The sequence below is a fragment of the Marmota marmota genome, unplaced genomic scaffold, assembly GCF_001458135.2.
Source record: "Marmota marmota marmota unplaced genomic scaffold, marMar, whole genome shotgun sequence".
Taxonomy (NCBI): Eukaryota; Metazoa; Chordata; class Mammalia; order Rodentia; family Sciuridae; genus Marmota; species Marmota marmota.
In genome coordinates this window covers 12260859-12283805 of record NW_026000205.1, presented here as the reverse complement: position 1 = coordinate 12283805, position 22947 = coordinate 12260859, and the positions used below count along the sequence as shown (strand labels likewise).

General features: G+C 38.4%; 1 protein-coding gene across 4 annotated transcripts in view; it reads left to right on the top strand.

Moving 5' to 3' along the window:
• The window catches only part of Garre1 (granule associated Rac and RHOG effector 1), an 89546-nt gene that overhangs the window by 27035 nt on the left and 39564 nt on the right, over positions 1 to 22947 (top strand). For all 4 annotated transcript variants that reach the window (XM_015496916.2, XM_048790960.1, XM_048790961.1 and 1 more), the window contains exon 2: positions 4838 to 6125. In XM_015496916.2, the coding sequence (XP_015352402.1) occupies positions 5631 to 6125 (495 nt within the window). In that variant the 5' untranslated portion in view covers positions 4838 to 5630. The remainder of the gene's footprint in view (positions 1 to 4837; positions 6126 to 22947) is intronic.

Below are 22947 nucleotides of genomic sequence, written 5' to 3'. Positions count from 1 at the left end.
ACTGAGCCTAGCATGTGGATTTTTTTTTTTCTTTTCTTTTGGATATATGCATAGGAATTGAATTTGTGGGTCGTGTATATTTAACCATTTGAGGAAACTGTTAAACTGTTTAAAGTGCTCATCTAATCTTCTACTTACAGTGAATGAGGATTTCAATTTCTCTACATTTTCACTAACATTGGTTATTGTACATTTTTTGTATGTTTTTGTTAGTGCATTATAGTTATATGTAATAGTTGGTTTCATTTTTTCAAAATCACACATGCATGGAATATAATTTGCTCCATTTTCAGTCCCCAATACCTCTTCCCTCTTCTTTTCCCCAACATACTCCTCCCCATACCACCTCCTTACTCTACTGACCTTCTCCCCATCTATTTGTTGTTTTTATAAATTATTACTTTATAGGTGTACATAAAGGTGGAATTCACCATGGTACATTTACACATGCCCACAGCAAAATTTGGTCAGCCTTATCCAACTCATTTCCTCCCCTTTCCCGTCCTCCCCTTTCCCCCTCATTTTCTCTCCTCCTCTACTCTACTGGTCTCCCTTCCATTTTCATGGTTTGTCTACCTTTTTAATTGAATTTTCTTTCTTTTTGTGCTGCTGGGATTGAACCCAGGACCTTGTGCATGCTAGGCAAGCACTCTATCACTAAGCTATACCCTCAACACTTTTTATTTTTTAATTTGAGACAAGGTCTTGCTAAATTGCCCTTGAATTTTTAATCTTCCTGCCTTAGTCTCCCATGTAACTGGAATTACAGCTGTTCACCACTGCATTCTTCTATAAACATTTAAAATTTTCTTTTGTGCACGTGCGCATGGGTGTGGTGCTGGAGATTGAACCCAGGACCTCATGCATGCCAGGCAAGTGCTCTAATACTGAGCTGCATCCCCAGCCATAGTTCTTATTTTGATGAAACCCAATTTTTAAATTTTTTGTTGCATATGCTTTAGGTGTTATTTTCAGAAACCATTGTCTAACCCAAGATCACAAAAATTTTCACTTGTTTTCTTCTAAGAGTTTTATATTTTAATTATTATATTTAAATCTTTGATTTATTTTGAGTTAATTTTTGTATATGATGTGAGATAGGGGTTCACAACATTCATTCTTTTATTTTTGGTACTGATGGTGTAACCCAGTGGTGCTTAACCACTGAGCCACATCCACAGGCCTTTTTTAATTTTTTTTTTGAGAATATTTTAATATTTATTTTTTAGTTTTCGGCAGACACAACATCTTTGTTTGTATGTGGTACTGAGGATCGAACCTGGGCTGCATGCATGCCAGGCGAGCGTACTACCGCTTGAGCCACATCCCCAGCCCCTTTTTTTAATTTCTTGAGACAGGATCTTGCTAAATTGCTGAAACTGGCTTTGAGCTTGCGATCCTCTTGCTCCAACCTCATGAGCCACTGGGACTTACAGATGGGGCACCTCATCTGGTCACATTCATTTTTGGGTGTGTGGATATTTAGTTACCCTAGCACCACTTATTGAAAAGACTATTCCTTCTCCATTGAATGGTTTTGATACCCTTATAAAAGGTTTTGGCTAACATGCATGAGTCATGCCCTAGGTTCAATCCCTACCACTGGAAACAAACTCCATGAAGTAATTAAGCCTAAGTATTTGAGTTTAGTTCTGGACATCCAGTTCTGTTCCAGTCACTTATGTGTCCTTCCTTATGTCAGTGCTCCACTGCTTTGATTATAATATTTTTATAGTAGATTTTAAAATCAGTATGATATGATCAGCACTCCCCCCCAAAAAAATATTTGTTTTGGTCATGCTGGATCTTTTGCATGTCAGCTTGCCCATTTCCATTAAAACTTTACTTTAGATTTTGATAGAGACTGTGCTATTTAATTATAGATGAATTTTTGTGAAGTTGTCTTTTTTTTTTTTTTCTGGTACTGGGAGTTGATCCCAGGTGTGTTTTATCACTGAACTATACCCCAGTTCTTTTATTTTCTATTTTGGGACAAGGTCTTATTAAGTTGCTGAGGTTGGCCTCAAACTTGCAATTCTCATGCCTCAGCCTCTCAAGTAGTTGAGGTTACAGGCATACACCACTGCATCTGGCTGAAATAGTTTTAATCCTTATAATTCAAATAAACTTTGGAAGGATACAATTTAAAAAAAAAAAAAAGTTTAATGTTTCTGATTGTTTTTAGAAGTTAGGTAAGCAACTTGGTCTTGCAGGTCCACCTGCCAAAGGAATGGGAATGGGCTCTCCTAGAGCCAGAGATAGCAGTGGAAGAGGATGCCCAGGAACTAGGAAATTTGGTGCATCGCTGAACAATAAGTGCTTCTCTGGTCTACTCAAGACACTGTGGTGAACTCAAGGCAAAGGTTTTCCTTTACAGCCACAGAGTTTCCACAGGAACAGCCTTCTTTGTTTCTGTTGAGTGCTGCTTTTATACATTAGAATTGATTATGATGTAGCACTTGGGCAAGGTTAGGTACCATTGCCTTATTGTCATGAATTTGAAAAAAGAACAACTGGGATCAGATTTCTTACAAGTAGCCATTTGTTACTTGTTTCTGGAGAAGTTTATGAGCTTTTTGTTTGTTTGTTTTTGTCTTTCTGTTTGAGCTGAATTCTTGCTGTATTGTCCAGGCTAGCCTCAAACTTCTGGCCTCAAGTGATCCCAAGTTCTGGGACTATAGACATGTGCCACCATGCCTGGCTATCAATTTGTTTGTCTTTTTCTTCTTTAAGGGTCAAGAATTTCACAGAGCCATAGGTGAATTTACATGTATGTCTGTGTTCTCAGCACTCTTGTTTCTTGCTCTTATAAACTAACTTCCTGTGTTCCTTACATAGTTATAGAACTTCAAAGGAGTTGATGATTGGCCATGATAAGTGACAAAGTATTATTTATGTGTATTTTTATGTACAAAAATGAAAATGGAAAGAAAGAAACTGGTCATTAATAAGTAGACCAGAGTTGGATGTGTAGCTTAGTGGTACAGCACTTGCTTAGCACATACAAGGTGATCCTGTGTTCAGTCCTCAACATTGAAAATAAAAAAGTACATCAAACTATACATTGATATTATATATGCTGAAGTTTAGTATATACTAAATATAACTTTTAATAAAATATATTTGAACTATTGCTGTGTTTGACAGAACAGGTAGTTCAAGCAAATGTTACCCCTGAAGTTAGCTCAGTGAGAATAGGCTATTTTTCTGTTGTAGGTATCAGAAACTATAACCAGTGATGTCCAGATTTGCTAACCAGAGCCAGAGATTCTGTAGAAATTACCCCAGGGAGTGAAAAACAGCATATTTTTCCAAGCTTCCTCTCTGAATACCCAGGGAGAAATTGGTATTTGGCTTGTGATTAGAAGAATCCTGTTTACAAACCACCTGCCAGCCACTTTTCTCTCAAGACTTTGTCTTTCTGCACCCTGTACTTTAGCCCACCTGGGTATATCCTGAACAGACCTGGTGCTCTCCTGCTTCAGGGCCTTTGCTGAGATGATTCTTCACTTGGTGAGCGCCTATGTGTCCCTTTTGTACTACTCAAAATCTATCCTACAATCAAGGCCTACCTCAGAATTGCCGCAGTCTGGCTGGGCACAATCAGGAGCCACTTGTCAAAAGAAACTGACTTTATTTTTAGAACCACACACGCCAAACAAAACAGCCTCTCAGGAAAAACCCTCAGAGCCTCAACTGCCACCACCGGCTTTCCACAAGCCTCTCTCTCCCACACAAGCTTCTCTTCACCTCCCACAATCCTCCTGCTCTTGAGGCCTATTGGCTGGGTCACATGGGCGGAGCCAAAAAAGTCCCCCAATGAGCAGCTCCGTGGTCTGAAAGGGCAGGGAAACAGCCCAATGAGCATCACCACAGAGGAGCCAATCAGCTAGATGTTGCTGGGGCTGCTGTGAGCCAATCATCAGCCGGCAGCTGGAAGTTTGCTGGGGCCCCTTCAGCTGTGGCTCTCAACACAGAATAATTTTTTTTTTTCATAACAGCCTTCCTGATTTCTCTCATCTTTGTGCTCATCTTTCCTTTATCTGATCTCTTCAAAGTTTTGTGAGGAGATTAATATCTTTCACCAAAAGCTTAGTCAGACGTCATATCTCTAGGTTCCACATTTCCAGGTTTAATTCTAAATAGGAAATATTTTTTAACAAATTGTACCTGTGCTAAATGTGTTCAGATTTTTTATTCCTTAAACAATACAGTTTTTTACATAGCATTTACATTGTATTAGGTACTATAAGTAATCTAGAGGTGATTTAAAGTGTAGGGAAGGATGGTATATATGTTATATGCAAATACAGTGCCATTTTATTTAAGGAACTTGAGCATTCTTGGATTTTGGAGACCTTCAGGGAGTCCTGGAATCAGTCCTCCATGGATACCAAGGGACAAGTGAATTCATCCGATCTTCTTGCCGATTAGTGAAAACAAGCCAGGCCTTGTTCAAGGTGTCACCGGTTAGCCTCAGTTTTGGAGTGGTTGGTGTGGAATCAGATTTACCTTGTTGCATTATTTTTCTACTACAACTTGAGGAATTTTCTTTTTCTTTTTTTTTCCCTTTTAGTGAAGGCAGGGTCCTGCACATACTAGACAAATGCCCTGCCACTAAGCTACATCACCAGCCCTTGAGGAATTTTCTAACAGTAATCATTTCACAGTTCAACTTTTACTGTTGTCCTGCTTCTTTAAGTTTATAATATGATATTTTATTTCATTCATTTGTAGCCTGCCTGTGTAGATGATAACATTCCATAAATTAATGTTTCAGAATTGCTCATTGTCTTATGGCCTTCCTGACTTTATCTTCTTTTTTTCCCCTTTACAGGAAATGACTTAGAGGCCTTATGAATACATCTGTGCAGTCTTGCTTCAGACTTTGTAAATGAGGGCCAACCCAGTCTGCAAGCACCTTTTATTGATGTTATAAGGAAATCACTACCTCAGCAAACAAAAGGAAAGGAGGAGAACACTTATAATAACAAATGCCATTTTTAAAGAAAACTTGTTTTCAGAAAACATTGCAGGAAATTTGGAAATTTTTAGTTTTGAGGAGAAGCTTTACAGGTAAATGGATTTGACAGGCAGGCTCTGTCAAAATTCTGCAGAAGTTTGATCTTCCTTCTTAAGGACTTTGTGTGTAGTAACCATGTATTGCTTTTTAAATTGCTGTTGATCAGCTTGTGGGTTTTTGGGTTCTAACTTTTTGGTATACTGAAGATACATTATATTACATTTTTAAAAAGTTAAGTTATTTTTTTGCCATTGTAAATATAAGTATCAAAATATTCTTCCAAAGCAATTATAAGTAAACATTTTCCTCAGCAAGCATACCTTTTTATTAAGAGAGTGGAATGCAAAACAGTTCTTATACAGCATTTTGAACACACTTTTATTTTTTTGTCAGTGATCCTGTCTACACTGAAAATATTAATTATATAAACCAGTTGTCTTCACCTCTATGTTGGATCACATGATCATCTGCCTCATGGAAATGCCTTTTTTAAAACTTAGATTTGCAGAACTCCACTATTTTTATACCTAGCTGCAATTTTGGAAAAAAAAAAAAAGAATCAGAACCCTGATCTGCTCTCAGTCCTTGGGACAGTTCCCCAACCCGCATGTATTGCTGCAGTGCCCAGGACAGTAAAATGGACTACAAGCGGCGCTTCCTGCTTGGCGGGTCCAAGCAGAAGGTACAGCAGCACCAGCAGTACCCGATGCCTGAGCTGGGCCGAGCACTGAGCGCTCCCCTGGCATCCACAGCCACCTCTGCGTCCCTGGGCAGTCTGACTGCTGCAGGCACCTGCCACCATACCATGCCACACTCCACTCCCATCGCTGACATCCAGCAGGGTATCTCCAAATACCTGGACGCCCTCAACGTCTTCTGCCGTGCCAGTACTTTCCTCACAGATCTCTTCAGCACTGTGTTCCGAAACTCGCATTACTCAAAGGCGGCCATGCAGCTCAAAGATGTGCAGGAGCATGTCATGGAAGCAGCCAGTCGGCTGACCTCAGCCATAAAGCCTGAGATTGCCAAGATGCTGATGGAACTTAGTGCTGGGGCTGCAAACTTTACAGATCAGAAAGAATTCAGTCTCCAGGACATTGAGGTAGAGTACCTTCTGTGTCATACTTAGGTAGGAAAATGTGTTCCAGAGGTGAGTGAGGATATTGTCTTAATTTTTCTTAGTTTACTGTAGTGATAGCCTTTGTTCTCTTTCTGTTGATACTGTCTCTTTGTGAAATATTTGTGCTTGCCAAGTTCTAAACTGCTTTTATATCAAATTAAGTAGGTTAAAAGGTTATTTATTTATATGTGGTGCTGAGAATCGAACCCAGTGCCTCACACATGTTAGGCATGTGCTCTGCACTGAGCTACAACCCTAACCCTTTAATTGATATATTTTAAAAATTATTTTTGGGGCCCGGGGTTGTGGCTCAGTGGTAGAGCACTTGCCTAGCATGCGTGAGACACTGGGTTTGATCCCTGGCACTACATAAAAATAAACAAATAAAGTAAAGGTATTATATTCATCTACAACTAAAAAAATAATTTAAAAAATTAGTTTTGATTGTTCAGAGTGTTAATCTGAGATTGTTTTCTCCTGTGCCCTTATATATTCTGGTTAGGCTCCTGGATATAAGATTGTAATTGGGAAAATGTCTCTTTCTCCTGAGGCTGAAGTCACCAGTTTTTTGAGCCAAATCTGATAACTGAGGTAGCTGAATAGCTAATACTGCTTTGAGTTTAAAAGGAAAAAACAGCTAAATTGTTGTTATTGTGTTTACAAATGACTTTGAAGGCATTTGCAAGAGGACTTTTGAATTATTTTTGAGATGCAACATTGTTAATGTAAATCAGGAATCATCACACTTTTTCTGTAAAGGTCAGATAGGGAATTTTAGGCTTCAGGGGTCTTCATATGTGGTCTCTCACATACATTTTTCCAACTCTTTAAAAATGTTAAAACCAATTTTACCTTTCTTTCTTTTTTTTTTTTTTTAAAGAGAGAGTGAGAGAGAGAGAGAGAGAATTTTTTAATATATATTTTTTAGTTTTCGGCGGACACAACATCTTTGTTTGTATGTGGTGCTGAGGCTCGAACCTGGGCCGCACGCATGCCAGGAGAGCGCGCTACCACTTGAGCCACATCCCCAGCCCCCAGTTTTACCTTTCAATCCTGCCTATTTCATGGATTTGATTTGGCCTTTGGGTTGTCTATATTTCTTTAATGTGAATTACATGTTCGAAACTGCAAATGATTCAAAACTGAGGTAGATAAAATCAAAAAGAAATTAGTCAACTCAGTTCAGCCATTCCAAAAGAAAAGATTTGGGCTGGGGTTGTGGCTCAGTGGTAGAGCGCTTGCCTAGCATGCATGAAGCACTGGGTTCACTCCTTAGCACCACATAAAAATAAAGATATTGTGTCCCCCTAAAACTGTAATTAATTTCTGTATATGCACAAATGCATATCTGTTGGTATAAATGTATAAGAACCTCCTTGGATCATTCTGCTTTGAATCTATTTGGGTGTACTAATTTAATTAATTTTTTCTTTCTTTCTTTTAAATTTTTATTAGTTATTGATGGACCTTTATTTATTTGTTTATATATGGTGCTGAGGATTGAATCCAGTGCCTCACACATGCTAGGCAAGCGCTCTACCACTGAGCCCCAGCCCCAGCCCAGGATGTACTAATTTCTATCACTGAGCTACATCCCAGCCCAATTTCTGATTAATTCTATGATCCCAGTCTGTATTCAGGGATATTATCATTTTAAAGTATTTATAAAGTAGTTTATTACAACTTAAAAGTATTTTAAAAATTAGACATGTAAAAAGTATGCCTATAATTTTCAAGAAATTCAAACAATGAAATTAAAACTTTCATTTTCCTCTCCCAAATATCTTATTCTTTCCCCTGAAGTGACCATTGTTACCTGATTGGTGTGTGATGTTCCACATTAATTTCTGTACATGCACAAATGCATATTTGTGCATACATGAGAAATTTAGAATTATTTTTTAAGAGGTACAACATAATTTATGTAAATCAGGGACCATCACACATTTTCTGCATGTTCAGAAAGAATGTTTCAGGTTTCTGAGGCCATTTGTTGCCTCTGACATTCCGGTTTTTTCTGTGTCTTTAAAATGTGAAAATGATGGATATGCCTCTTTAATGGACTGGATTTGGCCCATGGGCTATATTTTACTTACCTGTTGGAATACATGTATAATAACCACAAATACACAACTTTGACATTTTTATTTGTTTTATGTAAAGAACTATGTTGTTCGGCTACCAGCATACCTGCTCACTTCTATTTTTTTTTTTTTTACATTTATTTTATTTGTTTATTTTTAAGTGGTGCTGAGGAGTGAACTCAGGGCCTCACATGTGCTAGGTGAGTGCTCTACCGCTGAGCCACAACCCAGCCCACCTAGTCACTTCTTGACAAAGATACAGTAAGAGAGCATTAGGAAAAACTTTGCCCTTTCCTGGAAAGGTTGAACAGTATTAGACTTATTGTATTCACAGCTGTCATCCTATGACTGCAATCTTGGCTTTATTTAGGATTCCAGGCAAGAGTAGTTTGAAAAATAAAGTCAAAAGCCCTTATTTTACCTGAAACATCATTGGGCTCTTCTTCCAGATCTCAGAGGAGACAGACCTAGACCTGCATGACTGTTTACTTTCCAACCCTGGATAGTAAGTGCTCTTATTTTCAGTTCCAGAAAATGAACCAATCATGAGGCATAGGGACTTAATAAGCCATTGACGCATGGCTGTACTTACTTATTCTCCTTTCCTATGACCAGCAGAGATCACTTGAGCTGAGAAGGGGATAAACTTCTTATTGTTGTAGTTTGGAATTTTGATTTGACTTTCAAAATTGAAATGCTGATTAGGATAGTTGGAATACTACTATGGTTTTTTTACATAATGGGCTAAACAGGCTTCCCAAGGCCATTCTGGAAATTGTGCTGTTGCTGGGTTTTAGAATGGCGTATTCTAAATTTTAAATGGCTGAATTTTGAATTCTGAATTCTGAAATGTGATTGCCAAGTATAGAACTGCAGACTTAATATTTTACTTTATCCCCAGAGCAGTATTTGTTGTTTCTGGAATTTATGTTCTGCTGCGGATTTAGCCATGGGCCAATAAAGGGGCTCAGAATGTTCACCAACTCGGAAGAAATGTCTCGGCATTTGGATTTTTTCCTATTCCTGTTTTGTTTATTTATTCATGTTTTTTAGTGTTTTTTTTTTTTTCATGCAAAGCTCTGAAAAAGTCTTTAACATTCATCCCTGGGGAAAGGAGTCTGTGCTCTAGTATTGCTGAACTTGACTGGCTAGACAAGTGTTCTTGCTAAAGTGTGGATGTGGTTTGTCCCCAGCAAAACTTATGCTAAAATTCAGTTTCTAGTGGTTTTTGTTGTTGTTATTGTTTGTTTTTGTGGTGCTGGGGATTGAATTCTGGGCCTTGAGCATGGGAGGCAAGCAATCTACAAACTGAGCTATATCTTTTTAATTTTTTTAGTTGTAGATGGACACATACCTTTATTTTTATTTTATTTTTTATTTTTTTAGTTGTAAATGGACACAATACCTTTATTTTTTGTTTATTTTTTATGTAGTGCTGAGGATCGAACCCAGTGCCTCACACGTGTTTTAGGCAAGTGCTCTACCACTGAGCTACAATCCCAGCCCCCCTCCATACCTTTATTTTTATTTATTTTTATGTGGTGATGAGGATCAAACCCAGTGCCTCTCATGTGCCAGGTGAGTGCTCTACCACTGAGGTGATTATGGTTAGTAAGAGGGATTAATGCCTTTCGCATGTAAACTGTTGCTCTGATGGGACTGGATTAGGTACCTTCAGAGTGGGTTGTTGTAAAACAAGGGCATTCCTTGCTTGCTCTTCTGCTTTCCACCATTAGTTGAAGCAGTTCAAGGACTTCGGTGGTGCCATACTATTGTCTTTCTAGCCTATAGAATTGGGATCCAGAGTAAACTTCTTCCCTTTATAAAGTACCCAGACTCAGATATTCTGTTAACAATGGAAAATAGACTAAAACATCTCTACTCAGGAGCTCAGCCCAGGACTATGTGAGGAAAGTCCTGCATTCAGGAATATTCAAATATTTGACCATTTTTAACATAGGACAAGGTACGGGTTCCCCACCATCAGCCCTGAAGGCCAGTTAATTCTTCTAATGCTCCTCATGTGATTTTAATTGATGGCCAGGTTTGGGATATGCTTTTAATTGACAGACACTTGATGCCTATGTTCGAGAACTGGAGTTGCTGACTGTGTACTTTGCCACTTTGTTCTGGGACACATGGTGTATGACCTATCTATTTTGTATTGATCAGTTGACTTTGCCCCTTACCTTGGATGCTTTCACCTCATAGTCTTGCTGTTAGAGATATGAGTTATGACTTTGGTATTTCACAAGTTAACTTGTGCTTGTGACATGGCATATATCAGCCCAGGAGTTGAATTATGGGGCACAGAGTCAGAAGATCTGGGTTTAGAAGATGTCTCTACTGGAGCAAATCTTATCATCTCTGAGTCTCGGTTCATATAAAATGGAATTACCACCTACCTTCCAGAGTTCTTCTCAAGGTCAGAAGCAATTAGAGTGTGTGAAGCACTGTGCCCTAGTTTGTCATCACTACCATCATTATTATTGTTATTTCCAGCATGTCTTGAAAGGGGCTATTAACCCTTCTCTGAAGTGCAGAGAATAGTTATTTGCAAGAGCAACATTAGAGTAATGTGGAACAAGTTATTCTTCTAACTGGAACACTTTTAGGTGGGAACAGTTGTAATTCACAGAACATTTGCTCCTGCTTATTTCTAACTTGAGTCCTGAGGTGGGGCCTTCCTTTCTTCTTTGAGTTATCTTTTCCTTCGGATGTTCTAAGGTAGAAGCAGTATTACCTGCTTGATGTCACAACTGCCAAGCCTTTCAGCTTAAAAGCACAGGAGGACCTCTTCTGCCAATAGTCAGTTTTCTTTGCCTTGCACCTAGAATGAGGTATGGTGAAGAGAGCATATGGGGGGGTGCCCACTGAATATATTTGCTGTGTTGGTCAGCTTTCTGTTGCTGTAACAAATACCTGAGATAATCAGCTTATAAAAGAAAGGGTTTATTTTGACTCATAGTTTCAGAGGTTTCAGTCTATGTTTGGGCAAATCCATTGCTTTGGGTCTATGGCAAAGCAAGACAGAATTCCTTGGTGGAACTCCTGGGAGAAAAAGTTGGTCCACCTCATGGCAGCCAAGAAACAAATGAGAGGAAGAGGAGGGGCCAAGGTCCCAATATCCCCATCAAAGGCCTAACCCTGGTGACCTAGTTTTCTTCTATGCCTTATCTTCTAAAGGTTCCACCTCCTTCCAGTAGTGGAACTGAGGACCAGGCTTTTAACATGCAACTTTTAACATGGAACTTTGAGGGACATTCATACAAACCATAGCACCCACGGTAACAAGGAATCATTGGATAAACCAATTGATAGTTTTGGTAGGATTTTCCCCTTTAAGCACTTATAGGAAATTTGTAATTTACATTGAAAATAGCTTACATTTTATCTAAAATGAGAAATACCCTCAAGTCTCAATCTAGAAGTCTGGCCACGATGTGAAGTCAGGAAAAAATATGGTTCTGTTCTTTGTACAAAGCTTTAACATCCCTCCTAAACAGTTTTTAGGGGTGGACTCCATGGGACCCACTGTTCATATCTTTTCTTTTTATATCTATTTTTTAGTTTTAGGTGGACCCAATATCTTTATTTTTATTTTTATGTGGTGCTGAGGAGCGAGCCCAGTGTGCCTCATGCATGCTAGGCGAGCACTCTACCACTGAGCCACAACCCCAGCCCATATCTTTTCTTTTGGAATGGCTGAATTGAGTTGACTAATTTCTCTTTGATTTTATCTACCTCAGTTTTGGATCATTTACAATTCAAACATGTAGTTCATATTAAAGAAATATAGATAACCCTGTAACTTGGTTTTCTATTTATTGGGAAATTACAAATTACTTGTCTTAAATAGTTCAGAACATATGTATGCAAATATTAGAACCAAATTGACTTGTGATTCATGGCGTCATTCCATTCATATTTATTGCATACTTTGTACCAGATGCTATTCTAAGTGCAGGACAGCAGTGAAAAGGAAATCTCTCCCTTCTTTTAGCTACAAGAGGTTTGTGATCTTAAACAAGATGGTAAGAAGAGGTGTCACAGAGAAGGGAGCATTTGAATAAAGTCCTGAAGGAATGAGGAAGCAAGGAATGAGGAAGCAAGCCCTGAGGAAAACCAGGGAAAGAGCTGAGAGATGAGCTAGTGCAGTGTCCCTGAGGCAGGATACAACCTGGGGTGTTTAAAGAGCAGTGAGGACCCTATGTGGCTGAAACCAAGTGAAGAGAAGGGAAAGTAATGGGCAAGGTCAGAAAGGTTAAAGAGGGGGCACGTAACACTAGAGGGAAAAGGAAGGAAGGGCAGGAGGATTGGCTCTGCTTTCTTTGTACAGTGAACAGTGATGCTACTTCTCCCATTGCTTTAATCACAGTGTGACAACTGTAAGGTTCTGGTTTCATTTTGGGTCATCAAGGACCCAAGGACTTTGTAGACAGTCCAGAAGCTCAGAGCAGCTACAGAGCTCCTGGGAGTTGTGTGTCTTTCAGGGGAGTACATTTTATATCTTCTAGCATTTTTATTGGCTTTCCAAGTATCAAATCAGACATTAAATCAAATCTATACATAGTTGGACCTTGTGTTTCAGGATATACTAACATTTATTTTGCATACTATGTGATTACCCATGAATGTGTTTGAAATAACTAATTTGTAAGCACTGGCTCCCTCTTAAGGACCTTAATTCCAGGTACATTACCATTTGTTTTGGATAGATATATGCCAAAAATATTGTAGAACAACTGTAATGGAAAAAATATTAAAAGTTGGTTTCAAGATGTGATTTTTATTAACTTAACAAAATTAAATATGCATACTGTTTCTTTTTGTTTTTTCTTTCTAAAGGGTAAAATTCAGTATTACTTATTTTCTTGTTTTGACTGGTAAATTTTCCATAATAGATTATGGAATAAATATTTCTTAACTATATATGCCAAATGAAAATCCAGATTCCTCTTCTGTTAATCAGAAACTGAAGTGTACTTCATAAAAAGCTTGTACGAATCTAGTTTTCAGAGTGTTGCTAATTTTTAATATTTCCAGTCACTCTTTGACTTTTTTTTTTGTTTGCTTGTTTTGTGCTGTGCTGAACCCAGGGCTTTGCACTGGTTAGGCAAACACTCTACCATTGAGCTATATCCTTTCTCAGCTCTGACTTATTTTTTTACTCAGATGAATGTGCTATTATCTAAATTCCCTTCATACTGTAGCTTTTAAAACAGGTTATAATTAATGAAGCAATTGGAGTTTGGGTGACTTTGTAAACTTATATTGTGAACAATAAGCAAGATTTATTGTGTACTTAGTTCATTCTGTGTTGGTGGACACTAACTAGAAGCAGAGGGTATCTGCCACTGAGGAGAAATTGGACCCTTTGACTTTGATTTGTCAAGACATGCATGTGCAACCAATTATTCTGAAAACTGCCAATTAAAAGGAAAAAAATTGGAATTAAGCAAATTTCCTGCTTTGCTAATATACCCTGTTTTTCAGTATAGCCACATAATCCTAATGGATGAAAGAAACTTCTTAGAGAGCATTCTCTTATGTAGAAGGGATGATACAATTACAAAAATTTTGCTGGGCAGCAATGGAGGACAAAATCATTTGGTGAAAGTTTGCTGGGAATTGCATAAGGGAGGGATCAGGCCTTTCCCACCCTAGTCCAATTGTTCAGTCTTTATGTCACCAAAATTGAGACATGATTATGTTTTCTGATGTGGTAAAATAAGATATGCATAGCACAATACTCATACCTTGTGTATATGTGGATGGGAGGCACCAGGATTGAACCCAGGGTCTGGTACATCCTAGGCAACTGTTCTATCACTGAGCTTCTTACCCAGCCCTTTTAAAATTTTATTTTAATACAGGATTTTGTTAAATTACTCAGGCAAACCTTGAGCTTGTGATCCTCCTGCCTCAGCCTCCTGAGCTACTGGGAATATAGACATGTGCCACTTCATCTGGCTTATAATATATTCTTAGACTTCTTCCTATGTGCATATATTTGTACAAGTTTAGAGTTTTCAGACTCTGGCTAAAATTTTATCTTTCCAGTCACTCTTTGACTTTGGTGGCAGCAGGGGGCACCTGAAATAATCCAATCAAAATTTTGATTTGAATGAATTTCCAATTTGTAGGAAATTTGGAGTATAGTGAAGCAAGATAGACAATACCACAAGAAAGCAATGCAAGCAAATTCAGGATGTAGCATATTCTGTAGTTGGTTGACCTGATTTGTTTAAAAGTCATTTGCATAGGAAAAAAAATAGATATACTGTTCTAGATTAAATGAGTTAAGAGATGTGATAACTGAATACCATTACTTTTTTGAGATTGAATTTAAACCAAATGTAAAAAGACATTTTTAAAGATAACTTGGGAAATTCAAATATGTCCTGGTTCTTGGTTGATTGGGATTTGTGTCAGAAACAAAAAGGAATGGGGAGGACGGGAAAGGATAGATGAAAAGCATGCTATAGGGCTGGGGTTGTGGTCAGTGGTGGAGGACTTTCTGAGCATGTGGGAGGCACTGGGTTTGATCCTCAGCACCACATAAAAATAAATAAATAAAATAAAGGTCCATTAACAGCTACAACTAAAAAAAAATATTTGGGGCTGGGGTTGTGGCTCCATGGTAGAGTAATTGCCTAGCACGTGCTAGGCCCTGGATTCGATCCTCAGCACCACATAAAAATAAATAAGTAAAGGTATTGTGTCCAACTATAACTAAAAAATAAATAAATATTTTAAAAATAAAATATTTTTTTAAAAAGCATGGTACAGTGTTGATATGGAAGCTGTGTGTGTGTGTGTGTGTGTGTGTGTGTGTGTGGTGTGCAGGGATTTGAATCTGGGCCACTTGCATCCTCAGCCAGATTTGGGAGCTTTTTAATAGGTATAGAGGGTGGTTGCTAGGCTTCATTTTTATATTTTTGAACTTTTTTAAGTTTGGATATGGGAGAGAAAAACTTATGAATGCATGATAGCAGAAACAAATCAGAGGACTTAATAAATCAATTTCTTGGGGTTTTTGTGCATGTGGTCTTCTGATAGATGGGAATTTTATACGTGGTAAGATAGCTCAGGCTTTAGAGGTAAAGAGAAAAGCAGGTACTTATCAGAATCAAAGGAGGTGGGAACAAAGAAAAGACACATCCAAAGGCAGGATCCCAATAGCATATGGGAGTCAAGAACAGAATTTTGGTAGCTAGTGGGTGAGGACAATGTTGCCTTCTTTTAGAAGAATATGATTTAAAATTGCAAAATTACTGGGCTGGGGTTGTGGCTTAGAGGTAGAGCGCTCGCCTAGCCATGTGCAAGGCACTAGGTTAAAAAAAAAACAACAAAAAAAACCTTCCTTCTGCTGTCAGCATCCAAAGAGGTTAAGTGATCTACACTGTTCTGCTGCCTCAGGCCAGGGGCTTATTCCCATCCCTTCAAGGGACCAGGCTTTCTGCCCCTCAAACTAATGGTTAGATTCCCAGAGATAAGAAAGTATAACCCTCTTAAGTAGGCCTCAGCCATCTGGCCTGTTTTGCTCTTTGCTCAGCTGTATCAATCACCCTCCTTGAAGAAATACAGAGGGGCTAGCTGCCATTGTGCAGAGATGAGTGAGGGCAATCAAAAGTGCTAGGGCAGGGCTGGGGTTGTGGCTCAGAGGTAGAGCACTTGTCTGGCATGTGTGAGGCACTGGGTTTGGTCCTCAGCACCACATAAAAATAAATAAATCAAATAAAGGTATTGTGTCCAACTACAACTAAAAAATAAATGTTTAAAGGGAAAAAAAAGTGCTTCAGGCACAGTAGACGAGACTGATAGTCTTATTAGGTATGATGAGTGCTGTGCTGCAGGTGGAAAATAACCTCAAGCTTGTCTATTGTTTTGTACAGTTTTTCAGCAGTTCCTCTTTCTCACCCAGCTCACTGTGACTGGACCTGCACTCAGAGCAGGATCTGCTACCCAAGAGTGTGGAAGAATACTGGAGTGGAGGCAGGGGTATAGCAGAGAGCCTTAGAGCCCTGTAAGAGAGAGATGATGTTATTTGCTTCCCAGTATCCAGTCTCCCCTTCTTTTTCAGTAATAAACTTTTTTTGATTTTGTTATTTAGGCATATTGGCATATTTTCAGAGATAAGTATAATATCTCCTTGTTCCCTTATAGTCAAGACTAACCAGTTAGTTATTTTAGTAGAATCTGGTCCATAAAGTCTGACTGAAAGTACTGGATGAGATACTGGGAGGTCTCCTTAAAGGGAACAGAATGCTCCCTTCTCTTCCCCCAGTTTTCTCTGTCCAGAATCAGATGGAGTGGCTGAAGGTCATTTAGTCATTTAGAGCTATGAAGTAACTTAAGAACGGAAACCTTTCATGAGAACATAGGGCAGAAATAATGGGAACTAGGTTCCTTATGATGCCATGGAATCTCCATTCAAGCTCTAGACTTCCTGTCTCTGGATTTCTTTTACCTAGAAAAAAAATAAGGTACCGTGTTGTTTTGGGTCTTTGTTGTTATCAGGTAAACCTGATTCTAAATGAATGGAAGCAAGAAGACCAGATAAGAGTTCATTACTAGATCTGAGGGTATATCTCAGTTATAGAGCACTCACCTAGCATGTGAGAGTTCCTGGATTTTATCCTCCACCCCCCCAAAAAAAGAACATTACTATTGGGTTCCATGGTGCATGCCTGTAATTCCAGCTGCTTGGGAGGCTGAGGCAGGAGGATTGTGAATTCAAAGCCAACCTCAGCAATTTAGTGAGGCAAAAGATGATCATGGCTTAGAATGGTTATAGAAGAAAAAACTAGAAGCAAGTTTTTTTGGTCCTGGGGATTGAACCCAGGGTCGCTTAACCACAACTGCATCCCCAGCCCTTTTTTATATTTTATTTAGAGAAAGGGTCTCATTAAGTTGCTTAGGGCCTCTTTAGGCTGGTATTGAACTCGAGATCTAAACTAATGGTTAGATGCCTCAGCTTCCTACGCAGCTGGATTTATAGGCGAGTGCCACTGTGGCCAACATAGGTTTTTGTTTTGTTTTGATTTGTTTTTTGTGGTGCTGGGGATTGAACCCAGGGCCTTATACATGCGAGGCAGACAGTCTACCAACTGAGCCATAATCCCCACCCCCAGCGCAGTTTTTTATATATACAAGTTCAATAACATTAACAACATTGACATCATCATATAACCATCACGATTATCTATCTCTAGAACTTTTTCATCTTCCCAAACCCATTAAACAATAACTTCAGTTCCCCCTTCTCCCAGGGACCACTATTCTACTTTTGTCTCTATGATTTTTTTTGTATTTATTTTTTATTTTAGCTGGACACAATACCTTTATTTCTTTTATGTGGTGCCGTGTATTGAACTCAGGGCCCCACAAGTGCCAGGCGAGTGCTCTACAACTGAGCCACAACCCCAGCCCTTTCTCTATGATTTTGATTACTCTAGAACCTTATATAAATAGAATCAGAATACTTGTCCTTTTGTGACTGGCATAATTCACTTAGCATAATGTGTTTTTTTTTTTAATATTTATTTATTTTTTAGTTTTCGATGGACACAACATCTTTGTTTGTATGTGGTGCTGAGGATTGAACCCGAGCTGCACGCATGCCAGGCGAGCGTGCTACCGCTTGAGCCACATCCCCAGCCCCAGCATAATGTTTTTTAAAGCTCATTCATGTTGAGCTGGGAGTGGTGGTGAATGCCTGTAATTCCAACAACATGGGAGGCTGAAGTAAGAGGATCACAAGTTCAAGGACTGCCTCAGCAATTTAGCAAGGCCCCAAGCAACTTAGGGAGACCCTGTCTCAAAAATAAATAAATAATGTCACCCATGTCGTAGCGTGTATCAAATTTTCCTTCCTTTTGATGGTATTTCAGCAATTGTCTTTTGAATGTAGTATTGCCATAGGTGTATGTGTGGGTGTGTGGGTATATAGAGCCACACACAAGCACCTGGGTCACTCATTGTAGTACTGAGACTGTGGCAGTGGAGGAAAAGTAGGCTAGAATCATAGGTCTGGGATACCTAATAGACACTGAGGGGTGATTTAAGAGTAGATAGTTGGAATACAAATTTAGAGTTGAGGGCTGATGATGTCCAAAAAATTGGGGGCCAGCAATCAATAGCTTCAAAACTGTACAAGGTCATCAAATGAGTCTAGCTGGAGAACAGTGAGCCCTGAGGCACTTCAGCTTTTAGAGGTCAGAAGATGACAAAGAAACAGCCAAGGAGTGTGAAAGAAGAGCCACTGAAGAAGCAGTAAGAAGATGAAGAGTGTGGTGTCTTGAATGCCAGGCAGAGCAAGTGTTTGAAGATAGGGAGAGAGGACCACCTTCTCAGATGATGTCAAGAAGAGGTGAGGTGTCCTCCGGTCTTCTCTCAAGACTTGCCACAGTTATCATCATGTACATAAAATGGCTGGGAGTGTTCCTCCCTTCCAAATGAGGATGGTAATCTGTATCTCAATAAGGTAGCTTGTAAGGTGTTGATAATGAAATATTCTTAATAGAAGTTAACAACTTCTGGGGCTAGGGATGTGGCTCAAGCAGTAGTTTGCTCACCTTGCATGCGTGCTGCCCGGGTTCGATCCTCAGCACCACATACAAACAAAGATGTTGTGTCCGCCGATAACTAAAAATATATATATATATATATATATATATATATAAAAAAGAAGTTAACAACTTCCGTTTTTGGAATGGGGTCTTGCTCTGCTGCCCAGGCTAGTCTCAAACTCCTGGGCTCAAGCGATCCTCCCTCTTCAGCCTCCAGAGTTACTTGGTACTGTAGGCACACACCATTGTCCTGGGTGAAAGTGACAACTTCTTTTTTTTTTTTTTTTCCCTTGCAGCTCCCACTCTTTTCTCTCTTGCTGACTCCTTCTTCTGTTCTTCTCTAAATGTTTAAGTTCCCTAGGGGTATATTCTGGGCTCATTCCTTTTGCTTTGTGCAAAATTATTCTTTTAGTATCTATTTAGTTCCAATATTTAAATGTGTTTGTGTATCTGTGATATATGTGTGTGTGTGTGTGTGTATTCATGACTTTTGAATTCCATATCTTAATTTTTTTTTCTTTTGGTACTGGAGGTTTATCCCAGGGGAGCTTTACCATTGAACTACATTCCTAGAACTATAGGGCACCTAGGCCATATGATGTCTGAATAACTTCAGTATATTTTAACCCTTTCCCTGTATCAGTATACACCCACAATATAAATTTGTTTATTGAGAAAATTGTGTATTGAATGGGAAAAATAAATTACTTAAGAACAGAATCTCCTCCCCCACCTTCCTCCTCCTCCGTTTCTCCAGATTCCTGAGAAAACTTGTAATGGAACTACCATTAGACCCATTTATCTCACTCCTTGGTATATACCCAAAGGATGTAAAATCAGCATACTATAGTGACAGAGCCATATCAATGTTTGTAGCAGTTCAATTCACAATAGCTAAGCTATAGAACCAGCCTAGGTGCCCTTCAACAGATGAATGGATAAAGAAAATGTGATATACATATATAGACACACACACACACACACACAGGAATATTACTTAGCCATAAAAAGAATGGCTTTATGGCTTTTGCCGGTAAATGGATGGATCTGGAGACTATCACTGCTAAGTGAAATAAGCCAGTCCCCCCCCCCCCAAAAAACAAAGTCTGAATGTTCTCTCTGGTATGTGGATGCTAACACCCAATTAAGGGGTCGGGGGAGGGAAGAATAGAAGTTCAATGGATTAGACAAAGGGAAAGAGTACAGAGTTGGGAATAGGAAAGGAAATAGGAAATACAGTAGAATGAATCAGACATAACTTTCTTATGTTCATATGTGAATACACAACCAGTGAAACTCTAAATCGTGTACAACCACAAAATGGGATCCTAATTAGAATAAATTATACTCCATGTATGTGTGTGTGTGTGTGTGTGTGTGTGTGTGTGTGTGTATATATATATATATATATATATATATATATATATATAATCAAAATACACTCTACTGTCATGTGTATCTAAAAAGAACAACAACAATAGCAACAAAAAAGACAGGGTCTCCATAAGTTACCCAGGCTGCTGGGGATCCTTCTGCCTCAGTCTTCTCAACACAGTCCTTTGTCTGCCATAATTAATATGGACTTTATTACCTTGAGTGGACTTCTACTTTTCTCCTGGATGATCTTTTATAATTACCATTATTATTATGTTAAGATTTATAGCAGCATAGCTGAAATTTCCTGTGTGTTCAACACATATTACACTGTAATAAATTTTTGATATAATTTATTTTGGAAAGGGACCCATAATACAACTTATAGGGCTGGGGTTGTAGCTCAGTGGTAGAGTGCTTGCCTAGCATATGTAAAGCTCTGGGTTTGATCCTCAGCACCACACATAAATAAATAAGTTAAATAAAGGTATTGTGTTCATCTACAACTGAAAAAAATAATAAAAAAAAGTTTAAGAAAGAAAACCAAAAAAACCCCCCAACATCATACACAGTTTTTCCAAAAACATTCACAGTAGCTGGGCCTGATGGCATACTCCTGCAATCCCAGGCACTTGGGAGGCTGAGGCAGGAGGATTACAAATTCAAGGCTAACCTGGGAAACTTAGCAAGAACTTGTCTCAAAATAAAATTTAAAAAGGGCTGGGTATGTAGCTTGGTAGTTGAGTATTTGCCTGGTATGTGTGAGTCTCTGGGTTCAACCCCCCAGTACCATTTAAAATAAAACTACATGTACAAATATGTGCTGCATAGGAAACATATAATCGATGGTTATATCTATTTAGGAATATTTAGTACTATTTGTTTGTTTATTTACCTCATCCTTTTCCTCAATCTATTTACAGTGAATATGTGTCACTGATATAAAGGGTTTTATCCACCACAGTGCTTAGCCTAAGAAGTCGAAACCATTGCGTCTCTGCTGTTATTTTCATTAGCAATAAAGCATCGTGTCCAAGGACAGAATGCAATTTTGTCTGACTTGGTTAGCATTTGGTGTTGGCTCTGCCACCTCTGGGCATGTCTTTTCTTCTCCCTAGTTAAACTTTCCCCCATATATAGCATGGCAGCTTCTCCATGCCTTAAGTTAATGCTTACTGCAGAGAGCTTTTTTTTTTTTTTTTTTTTTGGCATTCTGTTGTTGTGGATGTGTGGATGTGTGTGTATGTTTTATTTTATTTTTTAATATTTTAATATTTTTTTAGTTATAGATAGATACAATAACTTTTTATTTATTTATTTTTATGTGGTGCTGAGGATCGAACACAGTGTCTCTCACATATGAGGTGAGCACTCTACCACTGAGCTACATCCCCAGCCCTGTATGTGTGTGTGTGTTTGTTGCTGGAGATAAAACTCAAGGCCTCACATATGCTAGGCAAGTACGTTACCACTGAGCTATAACCACAGCCCTCTTTTGTTAATATTTTACATGTTCGTTTCAGTGAGCTTGTTTTTTACATTTTAGTACTGTAGTATAATCATCAGCAGCACTTTCCATAGTTCAGGAATGGTCTACTGTATTTTCTGTTTCTCTCTCTGGAGACACATTTAGGTCTTTGTATCACATTTTGGTCTGTTGGCTAGGTCATAATGTAATGACTCTGGAATTATCATAAAGACAAAAAAGGCCCCATAAATAATAAGGTTGAGGACACTTGGAACCAAATGTAATGCGTAAGGTATAAGTATTAAAGAGAAAGAAATGATTGAATAGCTTTGGAATTTCTAATAAAAGGACCCAGTCTGGATCAACTTCATTTCATTCATTCAAACTTTTAAACTGATCAGAAATAAATGGATATATGACCGTTTTACTTGTTCTTAGTAGGAATATGAGGAAGGTTGAGTGAAGTTAAATAGAACACTGAACTTAGTGAGAAATTACTTGTTTTATTTATTTTTTTATTTTTTTACAATTATTATTTTTTATTTTATTTTATATATATAATTATTGTTTTTTTAAATTTTTTTGGTTGTGGATGGACACAATACTTTTATTTTATTTGTTTATTTTTACGTGGTTCTGGGGATTGAACCCAGTGCTTCATGCATACTAGGCAAGCACTCTACCACTGAGCCATAACCCCAGCCCAAAATTACTTGTTTTAATATGAAAGATCCAAAATGTTTTGGGAGATGGGGTAGACTTGGGCACTCCATATTTATGAGCACAAACAGATATTAAGGACTGAATCAGGCCTTGAGCCTAGAGAAGAGTTAATTAAAACTAAAATTTGAAATACTCTAGGAAGTTAGAGTTGACATCTGCATGTCCTATAATGATTATGGTAGTGTAGAGAGGGTCGTCTTTTTTTGTTTTTAATATTTTAAAGTTGTTGATGGACCTTTATTTTTATTTATTTGTATGTGGTGCTGAGACTTGAACCCAGTGCCTCATGCGTGCCAGGCAAGTGCACTACCACTGAGCTACAACCCCAGCCCCCAGAGGGTGGTCTTTTGATGCTCAAAATTGGATGACCTTAAATTAACATCTCTTTTTATAATCTCAATTAAATATAAAAATCACCAAAAAGAAAAGTCATTCTGGTTATATCTATGAGCATAGTATACTTAGCAGCCAATGTAATGCCACCATTGGGGATTTCCAGAAAACAGGACTCCATTTCAGTAGATCCCCAGTGGTTATCAATAATCTAGCCCTCCTTATGTTTGGTGTCCATCCACTATTGT